Source organism: Prosopis cineraria, unplaced genomic scaffold (assembly GCF_029017545.1).
Source record: "Prosopis cineraria cultivar Desert tree isolate PC_DT_omini unplaced genomic scaffold, ASM2901754v1 PC11, whole genome shotgun sequence".
NCBI lineage: Eukaryota > Viridiplantae > Streptophyta > Magnoliopsida > Fabales > Fabaceae > Prosopis > Prosopis cineraria.
The window spans coordinates 23,452,843-23,475,356 of NW_026555342.1; the positions used below are offsets into that span (position 1 = coordinate 23,452,843).

The following is a 22,514-nucleotide window of genomic DNA, read 5'->3' on the forward strand; positions in this document are numbered from 1 at the left end:
ACACAATAGTTCTTAATTGTTTTCTATTTATATGATAGGCAACATTTTAAAATTTCTGTGATAGGTTAACACAAAACCTATTGGTTTTTTTTAAATATTTTTGAAATGTGTAATTATAAAGTGTGAAAAACTGTTACTTTGTATAATAGGTAATAATAGAATTGATATAAGTTCAAAAATATTGCTTTTAATTTTTTGCAACAGTTTTCATACATTTAATTACAATTTTTAATTATTGTTATAAGACAAAAAAGTACTGACATTATTTGAGCTGTGTCTGTGAATGACAAAACTACATTGATTGGGACTAAAAATAATGGAGAGAAACACCTTTGTTCTTTTTGTAATGTTATTGGTAGTCATCCTCTTGAACATGGCATCACACATACTTGTCAATCTAAGATCTTCCAAAGTTTCAGTGTCTTACCTACAGTTTGCCTCCAAGCCTCCATAAAGATTCATTATTGTAGGATTCCACTGGAACATTGAGAAACCTAAGCCGCACCTCAATCTTCCTATGTTTCAGCATTGCAGGGATCAGGATTTGGTCACCATCTCTACACCAACAAGTCATAATGATAAGCAATTATCAAGGGGCCACATCTTGATAAGTAAAGTTTGGATTCTCATCATTGTTGAACGAGACTATTCAAAGCGAGGTATGCATAACATTCATTGAATCCACTTTCAGGTTTTGTGAATATGCTTTTCAGAAAATTGGTTTGGATAACATTTGATACCCGAATAACTTAGCAATAAGCTTCCATAATTGTTGAAGCTTTGTTTGCACATAACGAAGCTCTTTCCATGAACCTTAACACTGACCCAAAAAAAAAAAAAAAAAAAAACCTCTTGTGCCATTTAAAACCATTGATATACTCCCTCCATGCTTCCTCTATATTTTTTATACTTAAATTGGAGGAGTACTTTGACCAAAAAAAATTGGAGAGAGTACAAAATTTACTCTCTCTCTCTCTCTCTCTCTCTCTCACACTCACACACAAAAAGCAAGAGTTCATGTTGCTTGGCTTTTAGTAGCAGTCATATGTCTGTAGGGGAAACAAAATGGGACCTTTTCATACTTAATAACCGGTTGGGGACAAATAAGCTGTAAAATTTTATAACGTGATGTTTGAATTGATATATTTGAATTTTATATGTAAAGTTTTCCATTTAAAATTCACATGTTTAAAATTATTTGTTTATATAATGTAAAAAAAAATTTAAAAAAGAAGAAAGACAAGTTGAGATTCAAAGTAAAAACAAGAGATTGAAGGTGACAAGTTTACCTCTATTCTTCAATTGCTGAGAGACAAGAATAAGAGATGAGAAAACGCAAAGAGAACAAGAAGATTGGAGTGATTCGAATTTCAAATAACAAGATTTACATAGAATTTGAAATTATAAAGACATTATGATAAGAATTAGATTTAAATCGAAATGTATAAATTTTCATGTATTCAAATGGGGAATTTGGTCAAAATCCAAATCCCCATTACTACAATTGCAACATAAAAGTATTGTGTTTATTTATCATAGAAAGTTATGAGAAATATAATTCAAACAGTAGATTTGCACCTGTTAAAGTGTAATCTCATACTGAACAGAAGCAGAAGAATTACCACACAAACGGGGCAAACATAGTGTCATCATCATCGAAAATACTAGACAGTGAAAGTAAAGGAAAATTACAAAGCAGCAAGAACATCAGCTCTGCTGGATTCCACTCGGCCATGATTGATTCTTCACTGGCTTTATAATAGCTTCAACCTCTGCTAAAGCTGCTTCATCAATCCCTGAAGCTGCAAGGTCTGTTGCAGCAGCAACATTCTCCTCCACCTAGTTTGTCAGAATAACCACACTCAAGCAGATCAGGGTTGTTACAATATCAACTCGACTCCAAACTTGTTCACACGCAAATCTTGTGATGTGAGTGGTAGAGTCTAAGGCTTTATTTATTTCTCAATTTCATACTGCAGGACTATGTGCAAATGGTTTAAGTGAAAATGGAAAAAATGAAAGAAAAATTCTTGCAGCATAGAAACTGCTCTTAAATGTTATTAAAATAGCATGGCCTAAAGCTAATCAGTGTCAACATTGACATAAAATAAAATTTTTTTATAGCAAACTGTACTATTCACAAGCTGTAAATAGTATGACTTACTTCTTAGACTTTATACAACGTATAAAACTAACACCTACCTAGTTAGTTAAAAATTAAAGATGTTGCATACAGAAGCCAAGAAGGGGTTTCTATTACCTAGCAAATGGCAAAGAGGATAAAGATGGATTTGACTAGGGAGTGTAATGCTAAATAGAACGTAACTAAGTAGGCCTAAAACTGATTTGCTTAGCAGCACAGGCTTCCACCAATATGTGGAATTTCTAGTATCATAAATCACTCCAGTCCAGTGCCATAATAAATATATTGCGGAAACTGCTATAGCAGAATATGGAAAATATCGACACACACACAAAAAGGATAAACATATATGATCACAAACTCATAAAAATGAGGAGGAGTACTGCAACTGTAGAAAGCTATAGTTACATTTTCTGTCAAAGTAATGCTATCAAATTGTTGATTAGATCCTGTAAAACTTGTTAACGAGCATCTTGATCATATAGTGCAGTTGGTGCCCATCAACATATGGTATTAGAACCAAGAACTTTGTATTAACCAATAACATCTTTTAAGTCAATGACTTGTTGATGGTTTAACTGGTAATTTGTTTAACATGCAAATGGCGAATGACAATATCTTCACATTTTTTACAGGGGAAAACTGTCCTATGTCCTTTGAGGAGAAAATGCAAAGAGACAATCAATTTATTTCAGATGAACACAGCATAGGATAGATTCACATCAAAGTGAGATCCATTATCCACAAAATCACATAGATGCTGGATTTAAGAAAACAGACAGATGCTTATAAATGATTTAATAATGTCAGTCCAGGAAGATGATGAAGCAGAACCTGCTTAACAGACTTCATGCCAACAAGCACTGATGTGATTTCTTTATTTAACAAGCTATACTGCATGGCTAACTTTGCAATACTCTTCCTCTTTTCTTTGCAGTAGGTGGCTGCAGCTTGACATGCAGACTGCAAATATCAAATACATGAAAGCAATTTAACTAAGATTAAATATTATATGGCATACAGATATCAACAGAAGTATTTCTACGGATCACTAACATAGTCTTTTGAGAATTAATGATCTTTGATACAGTATTAGAGCCTCTATAGCTGAATTATCGAAGGCCCATTCTTGCAGTCACCATTTTAAATTTCATCACTAGACGGACTTATGTTTTGTTCAAGCTTCAAGTCCAGAAGGTTTTCATTTGAGGGGGCACATTAAATATATCATTAAAGCCAATCTTGAGCTTTCCACCTATGATTTTCGTGATGGCTTCACAAAACTTATAGCAGCCAATAATATGGTACAAAAAGAGACATAGCCCAAGGATGTTTGAAAGCACTGGCAATGGTTGAAACACAGGAAGAACAAAGATAATTCCCAACTCTGGCAAAAGTATATTGAAGATCATCTCCATTCTTTCAACAGGTTATTCAGCAAAGAAGACCCCCTCCCAAAAAAAAGGTAAAACTAAAAATAAAAGGTTGACATGATTGGGTTGCACCTTTTTTATTTTCTTATTCTTTGCTACTTTTTCGCAGTTTTTTGTGCCCATTTAGATTTAAGTGCAACAATATCCTCTCATATCTTTATACCCACAGTAAGAAAATCATTACGCACAAGCATTAATATAGAAAAACTACAAATTGAGACTGGTACAATTTTTTTTTAAATCTAGTCGCTCTCCTTTGCAAAATCAAACTCCACATTTATTCACCTCAAGAGAGAATTTGTGTGATCATGACTTCCATTCCAATGGTCTAATTTGATCTTTGTAAAATTACTTAATCTGAATCAATTTATTATATTCTTGTGAAATGTGAGTTTATAAAAGAAACAGTATTTGCTTATTTATGAGAAATTAAACACACCTTGAGTTCAGGTGAAGCTGGATGCCATTCTGGAGGACCACTCTCAGTGAGAAGCCCCATTGCTAGAGGAGAAGCATTGACAATACCAACACCTTTGCTCTTTAGATATGGTATTATGTCTTCCAGAGTTGAATCATTTATACAGTAATGGCAATATGACAATATTACATCCACTGATCCAGGTGGCACGCGATCAAGCACATAAGTATATATGTGCAAGGGAAGCCCAGTAATTCCAATGAAACGAGTTTTTCCAGATTCCTTTATTTTCTGAAGGGCAGGGATTGTTTCCTTAACAATCTGTGTTCAAAAGAAAGCCGACATGTGCTAGAAATTAATATTTAAGACCAACAATGCAGAAGAATTAAATCCCACATGATAAGCTTAAGGATTTGTAGATATTTAAAGAGAAGAAATCACCTGGTCCAAAGACCCAAATTCAATATCATGGCAGTATAGTATGTCAACGTAGTCTAGCTGCAATCTTTCCAAGCTCTCTTCTATACTCCTAGTAACTCTATCTGCACTGAAATCAAAGCCCTCTGTGTATCGTCCACACTTTGTTGCTACAACATACTCATTTCTTGGAACACCCAGAGCTTTTAGCGCCTTGCCTAGAATTTTCTCTGACAGTGTCCCTCCATAATACCTTGAGATCAGAAAATAAAAGAAAAAACCAGTTAAAATCAACTCCTTTAAAAATGAAGACAATAATTATCCCCCTCAACTCGATTTATTACTGCAAATGGATTATCTTTCAAATCCAGAAACCAAGCAAATATTTCACCAAACTTTTGTCGGCTAGAACATCAGATAAAACTTTTATTTTAAATTGGACTAGTTTAGTGCAAGTAGTAACTAGTAAACTGTCTTAGAAGATCGAAAATTAAGGTAAGGATAAAAATAAGAACTTGAAATCATCCACCACCCCTTAGTTAAATCCACAATTATATAGTACCTGTTGTCATATTAACCATGTCCTAATCCTGTTGGTCAGATAGAATTTTGTTTTCAAAGTGTTCATAGCCAAGCCTAAAATTACCGAAGCAACCTTATGGAGCATCTTACATAAATTCTACCACAGATTATACATCTTACTGGAAAACTAATTTGTTGACTGATGAGATAACTGTGGCAAAACTATCAGGCTCTCTAAATTTTTCCACCGGTTAGAAATAACAGCCACCCCTACTCTGAAAAATGAGGGAAAAGATTCCCATTTCCGACTTTCAATGAAAAAAAAAAACTCTCTTCCTAATCTATATACCAAAAAAAAAAAAACTATTTTCTGGGTCTCAATCTATAAAAAGTTTTACCCCAAAAGTTTCAATTAATCGTATCTGCCTTTTAACAGGATAGTATCATACTCAGATTCTGAGCAGATCAAGAAGCATAACAGGGCTGTACACACTTTAAATTACTGTTTTCCTGAATTTTTATGTTTTAAATTATCTTTTCTCCAAATTCACACATCTTACACAATCCAAATAAAGCATAACCAAACGTTCAAAACTCAAATCAATTACATACGGAGAAGTGTCAAAGAAGTTAATTCCCCGACGAAAGGCTTCACGTACAGCAGCATTGGCCTCATCATCGGTAACGGCACCGAAGACATTGCCAAGAGGCGAAGCTCCAAAACCCACGCAGCTGAGCTTCAGACCGGTGTTCCCGAGCTCCCTTAGCTCCAATTTGGGGGTCACAGAAGTCATGGTTTCTCTTATTCAAGATCAGAGTGTTTGGGGAGCGAGAAAATGAGGAAGAAAAGGGATAAAAAAAATATCCAGAAGATCTACATAGCGCTTCGTCTTTGAGATTAAGTGAATGATTGAATGGGAGAGACGAAAGTAGGGGAGATCGGACACTAAAGGAAGGTGTGTGGCAGTAAACGTTGATGGAGGATAGCGGATTCGGTAACTTCCTGTTATAAATTATAATATAAGCATTTTCTCTAGTTATCCTTAATTTAAAATATAAATAATTTAATATATGTAAAGAGATTTTTTACATTTTATTTTTTATTTATTAATTTAAATATTTGTGTAAATGATTTCACTCATCATAAAGTAAGTTAATAATTAGAATTAGAAGTAAAATAGAAAAATAATATATATTTTTATAAAAATAAAGATTTTATTAATATGTAAATTTAAAAAAAAATTTGCATTTTGGATATTTTCAAAGAGGAATGCAGAGGAGGGACATTATAAATTTTAATAATTAAATTGAATTTGATAATTTTTAAACATATATATTTTTAGATTTATAGTAAGAAGATAATCTAAGAAAAAAAAAATAGTGGAGAGAAACCACCCAATCAAGCAAAAAGATTTTGTCTTTTTAGATAAAAAAAGCATAATTTTAAATTCCTGTATTTTGTTCAAGTTTTATTATGTCCTTGTATTTTTTTGGGTGTTCTAGACATAATTATTAAACTCTCTAGTTGGCTCTTTGAGTTAAACGTTTATATGTTTCTATCTTACAATATTATATTAATTCACTTATAAACTCGAACTACATATAAATTCAGATAAACTTGCAGGTTTACTTTTAAATTTATCATTTTTTACGTTTTTAACTTATAAAATAGTGTCATCTAATTCATAAACTTAACTAGATTCAAGCTTGTTAAACTTATTAAGCTCATTGATTTTTTTTTTTGAGTTGAGTGAGTTAATTACATATTATAAAAAATTTAATTCATAAAAGTTATACAACCCGATTTGAAGAAAAAAAACTTAAAAACCAAAAACTAGAATTAATAAAAAAAAGAAAAGAAAAAATACAAACAATAAGGGCCTATTTGGTTTCTATTTTTAAAAATTATTTTTTAAAAAAATAAAAAAATTTAAAAATTTGTTTGGATAAGTGTTTTTCATTTAATTGTTTTTACAACTATTTTCATTTCTTGTTTTTAAAAACAAAAAATAGAAACAACCTTAAATTTTTTTATTTTATTTTATTATTTTTAAAATAAATTAAATTTATTGATTAAAAATTATAGTTACCTTGATCACTTTTTATTATTAATCACTATCATTAACTATTTATAATCATCATTATCAGTTTATTTTTTAATTTTAAAATTATTTTTTAATTGATATAAATAAATGAATTTTTATTTTATTTTGTTTTAAAAACAATTTGAAAGCTGAATTATAAAACAATTTTTAAAAATAAAAAATGAGAACAAAAATCAAACAAGCCCTAAGTTCCCCTATTTTAAAATTTCTATATTTTGTATGATAATTTGTCAATGTAGATGTATTTAAATTCAATTATTTATATTTTAAATATATTTAAAGGCCATATTTTATATTTTAATTATTTAATAATAAATTGTTAATAGCTTTTTATTAATAGAGGTAAACTTTTATGAGTTTAGGATATAAGTTTACATTTTTATTATAAATTTACTTACACTCGCGAGTTTAACAACTTTATCCAGGTCCCTACACTTTTTTTTATATGCACCTTAGGTCTCTATGACACCGCTCATGGAGGGATGTAAGGTGCAGACAAAAAAAAAAGACTTAGAATAGTGAAGAAAAATATAAGGATTTATAACATTGAAAAAAGTACAAAGATTTATAGCAAAATTTGAGCAAATTGTAGAGTTCCAAAGTTATATTTTTCCTCTCAAATAAAAGGTTGAGGGAAAATGACAAACAAGGACCTATTAAAGCATTAAATCCTAATTGAGAGCTTTAAATTTCAGGAAAATTAATCAAGTTATCCCAAAGTTTACACCTCTTTCAAATCAGATCACTGTATTTCATTACCAAGTGGATTAGTGCTTATAATAATAATAATAATAATAATAATAATAATAATAATCTAATATTGCTCACTTAATCCCCATTTTATTTTAAAAAGTAACAACTCATACGCACTAACCTTTAATCCATTAGTGTTGGTTAATCAAGGATTTAAAAACCAAGCTAGCCACCGAATCATATGAGAGTATATACTATTTTTATATTCCATTAGTGTTGGTTTTTATTTTAAAAATAACCCTACTACCTTTATGTTTAAAAAAAAAAAAAAACTCTCACCATTGCCAATAGCTAAAGCTCCATTGTTGCTTACCATCAGAGTTCCACCATTAGTGGCCAGAGCTTCAATAGTCAGGTGTTGAAAAATTATTGTAAAAGGATGACCTAGAAATCAATAACTATTTCACTTTAAGAAATAATAACTTTAATTATAAGAAATGATAACAAATTCTATAACAATGTTAGCTATTATGTTGAAATTTTAAGTTTAGAAGTAATTGATAATGTGGAGATCAATGATCACTTTGAAAAATAATAATTTTAAGAAAAAATATAACTTTGAGTCTCTGTACTTTATTTGAGTTTTGTTATAAATTTTTACATTTTTTTTGGTATTTTAAATCTCTACCCTTTTATTTTTCAGCATTCTAGATCCTTTCATGAGATGTGTTATGGGGACCTATAATATTAAAAAATAAAACTATATGGACATAAAAATATTAAAAAAGTACAAGAGCTTATAGCAAAACTCGAGTAAAGTACATGAATCCAAAGTTATATTTTTTCTAATTTTAATTATATGAAATGATAACAAAAGTTTTGGCTTCTTGACACTCAAAGTCAAAGTCACAAGTAGCACCACAAAGTCACAAAAGTTTCAGATTCTAATTTGTGAAGTTTATCAGGATTTTTAAAGTCTCTAATTTAGTGGTTTTTTTAGCTTGTTTAAAATTATCTAAACATATTCATCTATATTCTTTTAACTTTATTATTGGAATATTATTCACTAAAAATAATTTTGCTTAGATAGTGTGGCTGAGCTAAACTACCTGCTAAACATTGAGGAGTCTATTATTGATTACAAGTAGAGGAGCTAAGGATTAAGCTCTCTTTTGATGTAAAGTTTTAATTATAAAATTTTATTTTGTAAACTTATTTTTAGGTGCTCCATATAACCTGTAGCTACGTTATTTACATTGTTATATATTTTTTGTCTGCTAGCCGGACGAAACTTAGCTCTTGATAGATTTGATATTTTAATTGAAATATTGTATTGCATAACTTTTTGGAAGTCCTATGTATAGATAAGGTTCTGCTAAAATTTTTACAAAAATATTAAAACTTTTATTATAAGTGAACTTTATTAAAGGCATTAAATATTTCAATATAAATCTAATAAGAGTAAATATTAAAATATTAGATTAAAGTTTCATTGACTACGGCTTAAGGAATGTATATTTGTATATATATTCCATCCCAATCACATTTAATTTTTAGGAAATGATAGCTAAAGCTCCATTGCAGCCAACCACCAAAGTCCCACCATTGGTGGCTAGAGCTTCAATAATCAGCTATTGAAAAATTATTGTAAAGGGATGACCTAGAAATCACTAACTATTTCATTTTAAGAAATAATAACTTTAATTATAAGAAATGATAGCAAATTCTTTAACAATGTCAACAACCATGTTGAAGTTTTAAGTGTTAGTTTGTAATTGATGATGTGGAGATCAATGATTACTTTAAAAAATAATAATTTTAAGGGAAAATATATTTTTGTATCCTTGCATTTTGATTGAATTTTGCTTTAAATCTCTGTACTTATTTTGCAGTATTCTAGGTCTCTATATTTTTGTTTTTCAATATTCCATATCTTTCCCACATCTTCAATGTACCGTGCATCCCCCTCCTTTGCCTCAGTTTGCATTGATGTTGAAATTGTTTTCATCTCTTAACCAGTTGAATACGAATGGAGACCAGAGCAATATGAGTCTTGCTAGTCCTTAACTTATAGATCTCAGTGCCTTTACCCTAAAAATAGTAAGGAATGCCCATCGCTAAGTTAATCGCATAAAAGGAAAAGGTGCTCAATTGGCTCGGTCTCATGCACTTCATGTTTCTCAACTTCTCTCTTGAATAGGCTCTTTTGTCTCGATACTACACCCCTTTGTATAGTAAGGCAATAGAGTTGCTTGCCGTCTTATGGCTTTCTTCAAATAGGGACCTAAAACATAAAAAAAAAACAAAATTGTAGGGACCTAGAATATCAAAAAAAGTGCAGGGTGTAACAGCACAGCCCCTAGCCCCTTACGCTAGCGAATGCGGTATTGGCATGTGTCCCTTCACGAGCCCAAGTGTGACTTTTCTCATAGTAGTACATGGATTATTCCTCACCCTACTAAAAAGGTCTTTTGGAACTTTCCTAAGGATTGAGCCCCCAACCTCTACTACCTTAGTGAAGCTGTGGCCAACCTTGGTACCATTGAGTTAAGTTGAAATATCTTACTTTACTAACCACAATTAACTAAATAAAACTCATGGTAATCAAATAATTAACACAAAAAGGTGATTACCAAGTTTTAGTTCAAATTCAAAGGATCCTAAGTTTTCTAAATCAAAAAGAGTTTAAATTGTCAACATTTCTTATATTAAAGTAAAGATAAGTTATGAAAGTATGGGATACCTCAGAGGAGTGGAAAAGAATGAAAACAACTCATATGTTGTGAAATAAGGCAATGCACCGCGACTCGTGCACGTAAATATCAGCAGTTCTGCTATCATTTGACAGCAAAATTGAAAAAATTTTGATGCGTCCCAATTCTCCGTCTGACGTCTGAATGACGTGGTATAGGTGTCTATAAAAAGCTATTTATATGAACTAGCTAATGACATGGGTTTCACTTTCAAAACAAGTCACACTAAAAAGTTAGACAGCCAAACACATTTTGACTACTTTTCACAACTTTCAAATAAAAAAGGGTGTCCAAAACACGCAACAAGTGCTAAAAGCCTTTTCTAACACTTGGACCATATCTATTGGATCTAGAACTATTAGTACAACACGTCTCATGCACTAAAACACAAGTATGGCATAAATTCACTCCTCAATCCCTTTTGGCCAAAAACAAAAGGGGAGGCATATATCCATTCCATTGTAAAAAAAAAAATCATTGTAATATATTTAAAATATCATTTCTATACTTGCACTAGTATTTTAGCCCTATAAATATATATATCTCAACATACACAAATACCCAGGGCCTAAAATACAAATAAGACATTTGCAACAACAAAATAGTGTAAGTATGATGGCATGCAACCTAGAATTGACATTCATATTCTATTACACAAAATAAAGATAAACTAGAGGCATACAGTAAGAATATACAAATTTCTAGCCTCTTGAGCCTTCTCCCTTTCTGCACCAAAGCTAAAGCCTGAAAAGTGTTAAATGAAAGGAATGAGTCTAACTACTCAGTAACTAAGGTAAAATCTACCATAAGCAGTTATATATCAATTGTAAATCAAACACACACATATAAAACCAAGTATTTAAAATATGCTTTAACACATACCAATACTTGTCAATCCAATTAACAAGTTTTCATCTCACACATGTTAGGTACATAATCACAAGACACTCACACATGTGATCATGACCCGCTACAATCTGTGACTTGCCACAACTTAAAAACAATTTGACATGTCATATATTTACATAGGCAATGATCAACCAATCTTAGACCTTCCTTATTTCCTCAAGCTAAAATCGTGGGCTTTAACACTGAATAGGGCTCCATTTGTGTGACTGGACTACTCACACTCACCAATCATAAGGTGTAAGCCAGTTAAAGATCACATGACTCACTCTAGACCACAATTTCCTCCATTCTCAAATCTTTAGGGTGTTTCACACTTGCTATCCTCCTCGTTGAACTGGTGAAAAAAGCTAGGTTCTAGTCTCTCGACAAATAATGAGATAGTCCCTCAACAAACTGTGGGATAAGGCTATATCCTTGTACACTAGAGGACAACCTAAATACCATATGAATTTTTTTCTACTCTAAATCCCCTAAGTGAACTCCTGCCTAGTGATTATACCATAAACAATGCTCACTCTTTTTCACATTCTCATTTATTCGTTATCATAATAATCATGTTAAGCTTATGATCGTGTGCTACCCAATTGAGCATAAATTCTCATTTTCAATTATAACACATAAACATCTCACTTTTAACCTCTTATATTCTTCTTTAACATATTCATTATCAATCACTCATTCACAACACATTGGAAAAGGAAATACTTTTCGAACACCACATTTACTACTTCGAGACTCATTTTAAAACTATTTTCTCATGTTTAATACATATCACATACTTTACATGAACACCAAATTTCAATGCATGTAACCCAATTTCACAAGTCATAATTCTCATAATAAAGACATAATTTACATTACAATTAACATATAACTATCTGAAGCAGGGTTCCCCCAATTACTTCCAATCTTTAAGAGATCAAAAGTTTACCCTTCAATCTAATAGCTTTCAAACTTGAATTTTTAAGCCAAATAGGTGTCGAAGAACTTAATCTACAATTTACTAAGTTAACTTCTATTAACATTGCCAATTTCACACACTTCAACTTTAATCTTTCCTTTCTAGATTATCCAATGCCCGCATTGCTTATATTTGGGCCTAACCATTGGATTTATTATCTATCTATATCATATAGCTTTATTGAATATTCACATTACCATTAATACCTCAACAACCTAATAATGACAGATTTAATATCCATTTTCGAATATTGATGGAGCTCATCATCCAACAACCACCAAAATCATTAATACTAGGTTTAAATACTCTAAAAAACTCTCATTAACTTTATTTGAATCAATAGGTTTGGAATTATAACCCATATGGACCGAAATTACTATCCTTATCCAAAACCCTAACTCAAATCTTTGAGAAAATGGAAGAGAAAAGGAGAAAAAGGGCTTAAGAATCTTATCTTAGATGATTTAAAGCTTTAAACTTTCTCAAATCCTCCCCTAAATTGTGCCCTAGTAGAGCAAATGCGAGTTTCCTTCATTTCCTTTTTCTTCCCTTCTGTTTTTATGCATCAGACCACGATTTATTTCTACAGAATTCGCACCATGCACCGCGGCGCTTGTCCCCACACATTGCGGCATGTGGCACAAAGGCTTTCTAACTTGTTTTTCTCCACTTTTTGGTCCCTAAGTGACCCAATTTCATTTGGACCTAAATTATACCTAAAATTTCAACTAAGAAACACTTATTATTCTTCTCTCACCACATACTACATCATCTTACTTGATTATCCTAATTAATCTTAGTAAATTAGGAAATTAAAAACTGAGATGTTATACAAGGACTTATAACAAAACTCAAGCGAAGTACATGGACCTAAATTTATGTTTTTCCTAATTTTAATTATATGAAATGACAACAAAAGTTTTGGCTTCTTGACACTCGAAGGTCAAAGTCACAAGTGTGGTGCATAAAAGTTTCAGATTCTAATTAGACACAATTTATGTGCTCTAATTTAAATTAATAATCAAACATTAGGGAGCATTTTATTCAAGAAATACTCCTATAAAGGTGATCTCAACGCTATCCATTTGGGCTTGCACTGCTGCTCACCTTAAAGATACCTAAAATGTTGCTATCTATATCACAAGGGATCAGTGTGATAATATATTGATGCATGATTCAGGAAATCAGCAAAATATGGTCAATGATATTAAATCGGTTAATTATGACCAAGTCTTGGCCTGTCTCTCTTGGTTATCTTGACTTGACTGTTTAGAAAATAGGATGTTAGATGCCATAATTAGATTATTAGGCACATGTAATCTCGATTGTGATATTTTTGAGACTTCTAAGTGAAAGGTCTTTGTTAGCTTTGTGTTGAATACAACATCTCGATTTAAATTTAATTAGTTAATTTAGATTAATAGAATTTTAGAAAATATTTAGAAGTATGTAAACGAATAGGAGATGATTATTAGATTTAACTTAGGATATAATTCTAAGTTAAGATTTTAAAAATTATTATTATTATTATATTGTATTATTATTAGGAGAGAAGAAAGGGAAATATAATAGAGAGAGAAATTGAGAAATGAAATATATATATATATATATATCTATATGTATATGAATTAAAAAATAGAAAAAAAAGGGGGCGGACGTTTCTGCATGTGCAGGTGTAAGGTGTGTGTACATATATTAAAAAAAGGGAAGGAAAGGAAAGCAAAAGGGGGTGGGACCTACATTTTTTTAAAACCACATGCACACCCTTCTTTACTCATTTTTCCTTCGTTTCCTTTCTCTTTCATGTGTGAACAGAAGGAGCGTTTGTGAGCACGTTTGCCGACATAGGGGAGTTGGGTTTTAAAAGTGAAACTTTTTAATAGGATATTTAAAATGTGATTTTAAACTTTTAATGACTATTTAAGTGTTTTAAAATTTTTTCTTAGTCATCCTTCCTCTTTAGTTTTTGATTTTGTGATAGTAGAAAATCTAGGGCTTGGGAGAGAGATGAATTTACGTTGAATAAATACAGTTGTTAAGGTTGCTAGTAGTATAATAAATGTTGTAAAGTATAAATTTATTAATGAGCTTTAAATTTGTGGCTTATGGATCAAACCCTAAACTAGATTTTTATTAAATCCAAAAATATATGTTAATTTATTGAGGTTTAGATCATTATTTGGGATAAAAAATAGATTATTATGGCTATAGGATGATGATTCTAGGCTTGAGATTCAATTTTAAATTTTTGAGTATTTTAGGTGCGAATTTATGAAATAAAAAGAAAAATTTTGATAATAGAAATTAGTTTAAAGATTGATTTTAGCTTATTAATATTTATGAATGACTAAAAGAGAAGTTAAAAATTTTATTTGATAGTACTAAATCTAAATTTGTATTAAGATTGAGATTAAAAATTATGTTATATTCTCTAATTCTATTGTTAGAGTTATTTTATTAGTTTCAATAATTGAAACTAATATTTATAAATAATATGTTATTTGTAGATTGTGTTGTTGGTGAAGATTATGGTGGGAGAGAAATTGTAAGGAATAATTTATTGAAAAAGCCACAAGGTAACCATGCTTTTAATTTATGATTAGTGTTGCTTTATGTTAATTGGGTGATTATTGAAAAAATTATGAATTATTGTTGAGAAATTATTTTATTATGTTTATGAAAAAATTGTGAAATTATGAATATGCATTTTGAAGTATTTTTGCCAAGTGAGATGTCATATAATATTGTTGAAAATGAGAAAATTGTGAAGATTATAATATTGTGTAATTATACAATGTTAATATGAATTTTATTTGATTATTGTGGGAGATGTTGGTAGACTTGCTATTATTGTTATATTTATATGCCATATGGTACGCCCCTATTGGAGACCAATAGGTAGCTTGTAAGGGCTCAGGCTAATCTACCTTTGACATAATAATATAGCATCAAGTGAGGGCTATGGCTCGAGATTAATAGAAGGAGATAAGGATGGTTGTTTGTTATGCATTTTTTGTATTTTTGTTGGAATTATATGACTGTTGTTTCCCCACTTAGCAAGCACACATTTAACTGTTTGTATACACCATCATAAATTAATATTAGTTACTGGGACTTTTGAGCCTCATTATGTGGTTAACAATTTTCAGACAAAGAGCCACTTGTGGCGCGTGGAGGAGTCCATAAGGCTTAGTGATATAAATACACTGTCTCTTTTGGATATTTAATTTATAATTTTTTAATGTCTTATATTGCCAATACTAGAGCTTTTTATTTTTTTGACAATTATATGAATGTAATGATATAATCATGTCCTTCAAATTATTTTTACTTTTAGTACACTTTGGATGATTGTAGCTTTGATATTTAGTTTATTTGGATGGTTTGAAATGGCATAATTACGAGGCCAAATATTTGGCTTGTTTTGAAAATTGATTAAGTTATTTATTTTAGTGGTTGGTCTATGGTTTGCACTTGTTGGGAGTATAAGGATGAAAAAAATATAATTTTAGCCTAATGACATATGGGAGGTAAAAATTTATCTGAGATGTTATATTGTGCAAGTTTAAGCCAATTATTAAATATTTTTTATATTAAATTTATTAATATAAAATGTGTTAGGTGGTTGTAACCTAACTATGATTGTAGATGTGCATTAATTGTATAAAATTATTTTATATTATTTGAAAAGGGTGATAGGTCGTTGTAAGATTTTAAAAATGCATAACTATTTTTATTTTTTTCTATCATGTTCATCATATTCTTAATTCTAAAAGAAATCTTTTAAGCCTTTGACATTTATTTTATTTTTAATTGATTGGGATCCCAAATTTTAAAAATGATAATTTAAGGAGTTTAAATTTTACTGACCATAATTGTACTTATTTATCTAGTTTAATTTTTTCTACCATGGTAGTTAATTTAAAAGGTAAAATATTTTATAAGGCTATGGTTTATCATTTTTTACCATGATAGTGTTTTAAATTATAGAATTATTTAAAAAAAAGGATAAGTTGACTTCTGTTTACCATGGTAGACACTTTTCTACCATGGTTAAGTTAAATTGTTTTGAAAAAAAAATTAGGGTGTTACATCTTGTAACCCAATGGTACCACTCTTAGCCTCAACTTCCTTAAGGTAGTAGAGATTAGAGGTTCGAGTCTGAAAAGGCTTCAAAAGACCTCTTTAGTGGTGTGAGGAATAACCCAAGTATCACCTCAGGAAAAACTGGCCTTTGCTGTAGTGATGTGAGTTAGCCTAGTCCAAAAGACCCTTGAGAGGGTAGGTTGAAGGCTATTACATATATCTTTTTATGTAACAGCCCTCACCCCACCCTCCCGAGGGTCTTTTAGAATGGAGCATTAACTACTTGCATAGCGAGCCTAGCTTTCCTTAAGGTGATACTTGGGTTATTTCTCGCCCTACCTTCATGGGGGTCTTTTGAAGCCTTTTCAGATTTAAACCTCCAACCTCTACCACCTTAAGAAAGTTAAGGCTGAGTCTGGTACCATTGAGTTATATTTTACACCTTAGACAACGGGAAGGCAAATGACAATAGATATTTTAAATTATTAAAATTTTAATAATAGACTATGGTTTTATTTACAGTTAAAAAATGTGAATAGTCAGTTAAGAAATCAATAAAAGAACTTGGAATTACTTGGAACATTGGGTGGGAATTTGTGAAAGTTAATTATGACTCTCAATTTTTTACTGTCAATTTATGAAAATCAGTTAGATAATTAATAAAATACACTTGGGATTATAGGTAAAGTTAATTGAAAATTTACAAGAGTCGATTGTGAATCTCAAGCCAATAACTTGTGATTTTTTTGCCGTCAATATATAGATAAATCGCTTGAAAACTCTACTAAATACACTTAATGCTATGTTTGGATGCATAGAGATTTGGATTTGGATTTAAGCCAAATCCAATGTTTGGGTAATTAAAAATGTATGGAATTCAAATTCAAGTTTTTATCTCAATCTCTTTGTAATTTAAAATTATTTCTAAACCCCTGTTTTTTTAAATCCTAATTTAATTTCTTTTATAATTTCATCCAAATCCATAAAGGTTTGATTAGCCCGCCCACAGTAATTGGATTGAATGACCAAAGCTGACGAAACCAAGTTGTCACCTTTGATCGGGATCAGACGGCTAACTTTTACTAGGACCTAATAAATGATGACCACTAGACTGGACCGATAGTGACGATCGAGATGGGACAGCTGACTTCTACCTGGATAAGATTGACTGCAACGATCGAGACTGAATGGTTGACTTCTACTGGGATTAGACCGGATAACCTACTTCTACCAGGACTAGGCCGATGACGACGACTGTGATGGGACTGACGGCGACAAATGGGATAGCATGACTGACTTTCACTAGGATCGGATTGACGACTTTTATGAGGACTGGACCGACGGTGATGATTGGGACCAAATGGTGGACATCAATTTGATTTTGATGGAAGTTGACCATCCAATCTCGGTCATCTTCATCGGTCTGATCCTAGTGGAAGTTGGCTATTAGGTCCCAGTTGTCGCTAATACTACAGTCCCAGTCAGCATTAACCATTTAGTCTCAATGGAAGTTGGCTGTTTGAATTGTTGACTTGGATTGCTGAGGTCGTCCAAGTTTCTTTAAAATTCAAATATAGAATTTAAAATTTAAAATTTTACTTTAGATCTAAACAAAGAATTTTACTATTATGATTTAAAATTTTTTATATCATCCAAACAAAAAATTTATAATCTATAAATTTTAAATGTGAGATTTCAAATCCAAATTTCTAACTTAAATCCACCTCTCCAAACACAAACCTAGGATTATTTGTAATATCAATTAAGAATTATGAGTCAATAATGAATCACAAGCTAATTACTTGTAATTTTTTATTTTTGATTTAGAAATTAGCAAAAGATACTTGTAAATCTTTGTAGCGTTAGTTAAAAATTTATAAAAGTTCATTGTGAATTTCAAGTCAATCAACAAAAAATAATTAATTACAACTAAAGATCATGATTAGTTATTGGCCAATAATTCAAGGTCTGTAATTGTCATTAATAGTCTTATGGGGTCTCTAATTATCATTTTCGCTAAATTTCAATCTACAAATGATATGGACTAGACAGATCACGAGGAATATTTGGTGTGATAGATGTAAGAAAACTTTTGATCAAAATGAGTTAGAGCTAACGAGATCGGGCTTCACCTCCTTACACAAAGCAAAGTCAGATTTTAATCTCTTATTCATGTCATACACCATGAGTAAACAAGATAAAAGAGGCCTTGAGACTTGGTTCAGACTCAAGGAAGGTGAGGTTAGGCTTGATGTTGACGGATCAATTCGTGATGGTATAGGAAGCTGTAGGGGAGTAATTAGAGACAATAATGCTAACTGGGTTGGAGGCTTTAACGCTTGTGTTGATAATTACCCGGTGATTTTGACCGAGCTCTTTGGCCTATATTTCGGCCTTTATCTTTGTTGAGACAAGGGGCACTGTATAGTCAAATTTTTCATGGACTATGCGAAGGCTCTCGATCTCATCAATCGCAATAACAGTGTTTATCATCTATTCCATGATATTATAAATGAGACTAATATGATGTTATGTAGAGATTGGTTTGTGACTATCAGTTTTATATTTAGGGAGGCTAATTTGTGTGTCCATTTTTTTAGCTAATTATGCCTAGGATCACTTAGGTGTTTAAACTATTTTTGATTAATCCCAACCTTGCTATGTTAAGGTGGTGGTGGATGATGAGAGGAAGTCATTGCTTGATTATGCTTTGATGTAATCCTGCTTTGTTTGGGATTCTTTGACTTTTTTCTATATAAAAAAAGATAGATCACAAGGTAATGTGTGAAAACATTGAGACAGATCCACTGAGAATTATGGACAATATGCTTTTATATCACTGTATCAGCTTAGTTTACTTTTCTTTCATAAAAAGGTCAACATGAAATGTGAATATGTCGAGGTATAGATGCTAATGAGATGATTGCAATAGAGAAAACATATAGCTCCCACATAAGAAAACTAAAACATCTTTTGAGTTTATCATGCAGCTTAGCCAAGGAGGTGATACATAAGGATGAATCTAGAAACTATAATATAAGGGGGCCATAACTAAAATTTTATTTAAATTTGGGGGATTAACATTGATTTCTACATTCTTCACAAATAAAATTGCATCTATTTTTTTTAAAAAAAATTTGAAATATGGGAGACACAATCCTTAGTTGTCTCCCCTTTTCTTTGAGAATCATATTCATAAAACAATTTTTTTTTATAATTTTTGTTATCATCAAAAGCAAGCTTCAACAAATAAAATTATAGGAATCAATATTTGTGTTTTTTCTTATTTATTCTTTCAGTCCATTTATAAGTCAAATTTCTATATTTACATGTTAAACTTTAGTACAAGTGGATGGGACTTAAAGTAATTAATTTTCTTATTTGAAACTTATATGCAATTCTAGCTTCTTCTTCAAAACGCTTTCACCGAACTAACTTGTCTTAGCCCATTTGTTCATCTCCAGCCCAAACCTTCATTTGGCCCATCCAATTCAAGCCGTGCAGCCTTGTAACTTCCTCTTAGCCTATTCCTGCATTATTACATGCTCTCGTTTTGGTCTGAAAATGCATGAAGGTGATATAATAATATAAAAATAAAATTATAAATAATATATATACGTGTAGGTATAATTTCGCATTATTTAAAATGATTGATTAAAAAAGAAATATAATATATTTATCCAAAAAATGATGAAGGATATATGAACAGTTTCCTCCATGCACGTCAATTACATCTCTGGTCAAATTTTTCTTAGATGAGTAATATTTAAATTTATTTTATTTTTATATTCTTTTTATTGAAAGTTCATTTATGATTACATACGAATTCTAATATATAAATAATAAATTACTAATCATTAATTATATAAATAATAAATTACTAATCATTAATTATATAAATAATAATTTATTATTTATATACTACATCGGTGCCCATATTCAGCGTCGGACAACCATGTCTCCAATTATCATAAAAAAAAAGACACGTGTACAATTAAAAAAAAATACTGCACTTATTCATAGGTAGATATGGATTTTCCATTCTTTTAACCATCTGAATTAAAAAGAGGATGAAGTCAAAGTTGAGACCAATTTAGTAACATTAAAAACATTAAAATTAAAGTTTGACACAAGAATTACAAATCTCTATCACATTTGATGACTGTGGTGCAGATAAGTAATATAAAAAAGGTCTTAATTGACCGAAAACGAGTAAAAAGTCTTGAATCTAAATTTTTTTTAAGGTCATGTAATGAAACGTAAAGACAAGTGGGTGTGTATATATATATATATATATATATATTTTACTTCTGACAAGCAATCAAATATTTTTTTTCATTTAGTGGCAAAGAGAATTGCCAATATAATCTCTCCGTCTTTATATATAAGAGATTTTTAGAGGATTTTTTTATCTCTAAATATAAGAGATCAATTGTTAGCATTTTTTTTTAATAAATGATCATTATACCATTATTACATTGGAAATGAAAAAAATAAGTACTCATAAATTTACTTTAAAAAAGAGATTATTTTTTATTTATAATAATTAGAGGCAAAATTGGATTACCGTTGTGTTTTTAAATAGATAACTAATTTTTATTGATTTACGCATAATTTAATTTAAAACATATTATATATATGGGTGGAGGGAGTTTTTCTCTAGACTCAGCATTCTTTGAATTTTCACTTTTTAGGCTTCTATTTACCCCAATAGTTTTGGTTCCTATAACTTCCTCCCTTCTAGAAGCTTTTTGCCCTCTTTGGACTCAGACAAAAAAATAAAAAAAAAAAATGGTGTAATCATATAGTCATTAACAATAATATAATGATTATTATATCTTATCTTTCAACACATATTTTAGTTTTGCTATAATATATAATCAGACAACGTGTATGATTGAAGTTTTTTTTTTTTTAATAATCTGACATGATGCATCATGCTATGGTAAAGTGCCAAGTATAAGATATTTCATATTTATGTTCGTTAAAATTTGGAACATGTGTGATGGTTGTTTTTCTGAAACGAACTTGTCTCTATTGGAAGATTTGTAGACAATTCCTTCCATTTAGCAATTAATGTTATTTAAAGAGTCTATATATATAAGAGGAAGGATTGCATGACATTCCATATACATTAACATGTAGTTTGAAGTTGGTTTATGGATACTCTCCGGATTTTTGCATAGATAAAAAGCTTTGATTAGTTTTGGATAATTAATCATTATGACTGTAGTGTTTGGTTTTGGAGGATTAATTAAAAACCTAAGGAGGGTCAATTTTTGATTGGATGAGATTCTTGGGTTGGTGTGATAGTTTTGGAGAATTCAAGGTATTACTATAAACTTGTCCACTATTATAGGAAGGATTTTTAACAACAGTTATTTTAAACTTTTTACGTGGATTATTAGAGAGAAGTAAAAGAAAGAAAAGTAAAAAATTGCCTTTTCATGTCGGTTATTTAACTGATGTGGAAAAGACTTTTTATATCGGTTATTTGCATAACCGACATGGAAAGTCTCTAAATAAAAATAATTTTTTTAAAAAAATGAACTTTCAACAATGGTTATTTAAAAAACCATTGTGAAAAAACTTTTCATAACGGTTATATGCAAATAACCATTGTTAAAAGTTTATTTTTTTTAAAAAAAATTTGTTTGTTTTTCTATACATCCAGAATTTAGAACCTTTAAATATACATAATTAATCCAACATCAATGGCTATGTTAATACCCAAATTCATTTATACAAATACCTAACTATCATAAAATATAAATTTGAAAATTAAAATAAAGATTTGAAGGTACAAATTTATCTATTAAAATACCTAACTATACAAATATTCAATTAAATCAACCAACTATAGTACCAATATTCAATAAAAATTAATACAAATAAATAAAAATAAAGACTTATGGTGGAGTTTGCAAGGACTATTTAATGAAAGAGGAAGATGGAAGAAGATGAGAATCACCCACACCTATAAGTTGAAATGGCAAGGTGTGGAGAAAGGTGGAAAGCTTTAAGTAAGAAAAAAAAAGAGAGAAGAGAAGAGTCCACTCACAGATCTAAAAATG

General features: G+C 30.4%; 1 protein-coding gene across 2 annotated transcripts; it reads right to left on the bottom strand.

Annotated features, from left to right (window-relative positions):
* Positions 1 to 204: 204 nt before the first annotated feature.
* On the bottom strand, positions 205 to 5,919 carry LOC129287249 (L-galactose dehydrogenase). Of its 2 annotated transcripts, XM_054923446.1 has the most exons (6): positions 5,546 to 5,919; positions 4,436 to 4,664; positions 4,016 to 4,315; positions 2,978 to 3,106; positions 1,693 to 1,839; positions 205 to 557 (listed from the first exon to the last, which is right to left on the bottom strand). In XM_054923446.1, the coding sequence occupies exons 1-5, from the start codon at positions 5,725 to 5,727 to the stop codon at positions 1,708 to 1,710; spliced, it is 972 nt and encodes a 323-aa protein (XP_054779421.1). In that variant the 5' UTR covers positions 5,728 to 5,919; the 3' UTR covers positions 205 to 557; positions 1,693 to 1,707. The 2 variants fall into 2 exon arrangements, with proteins under 2 accessions (XP_054779421.1, XP_054779420.1); XM_054923445.1 differs by lacking the exon at positions 205 to 557 and having other exon boundaries at positions 1,425 to 1,839; positions 5,546 to 5,918.
* Between the last annotated feature and the right edge of the window lie 16,595 nt (positions 5,920 to 22,514).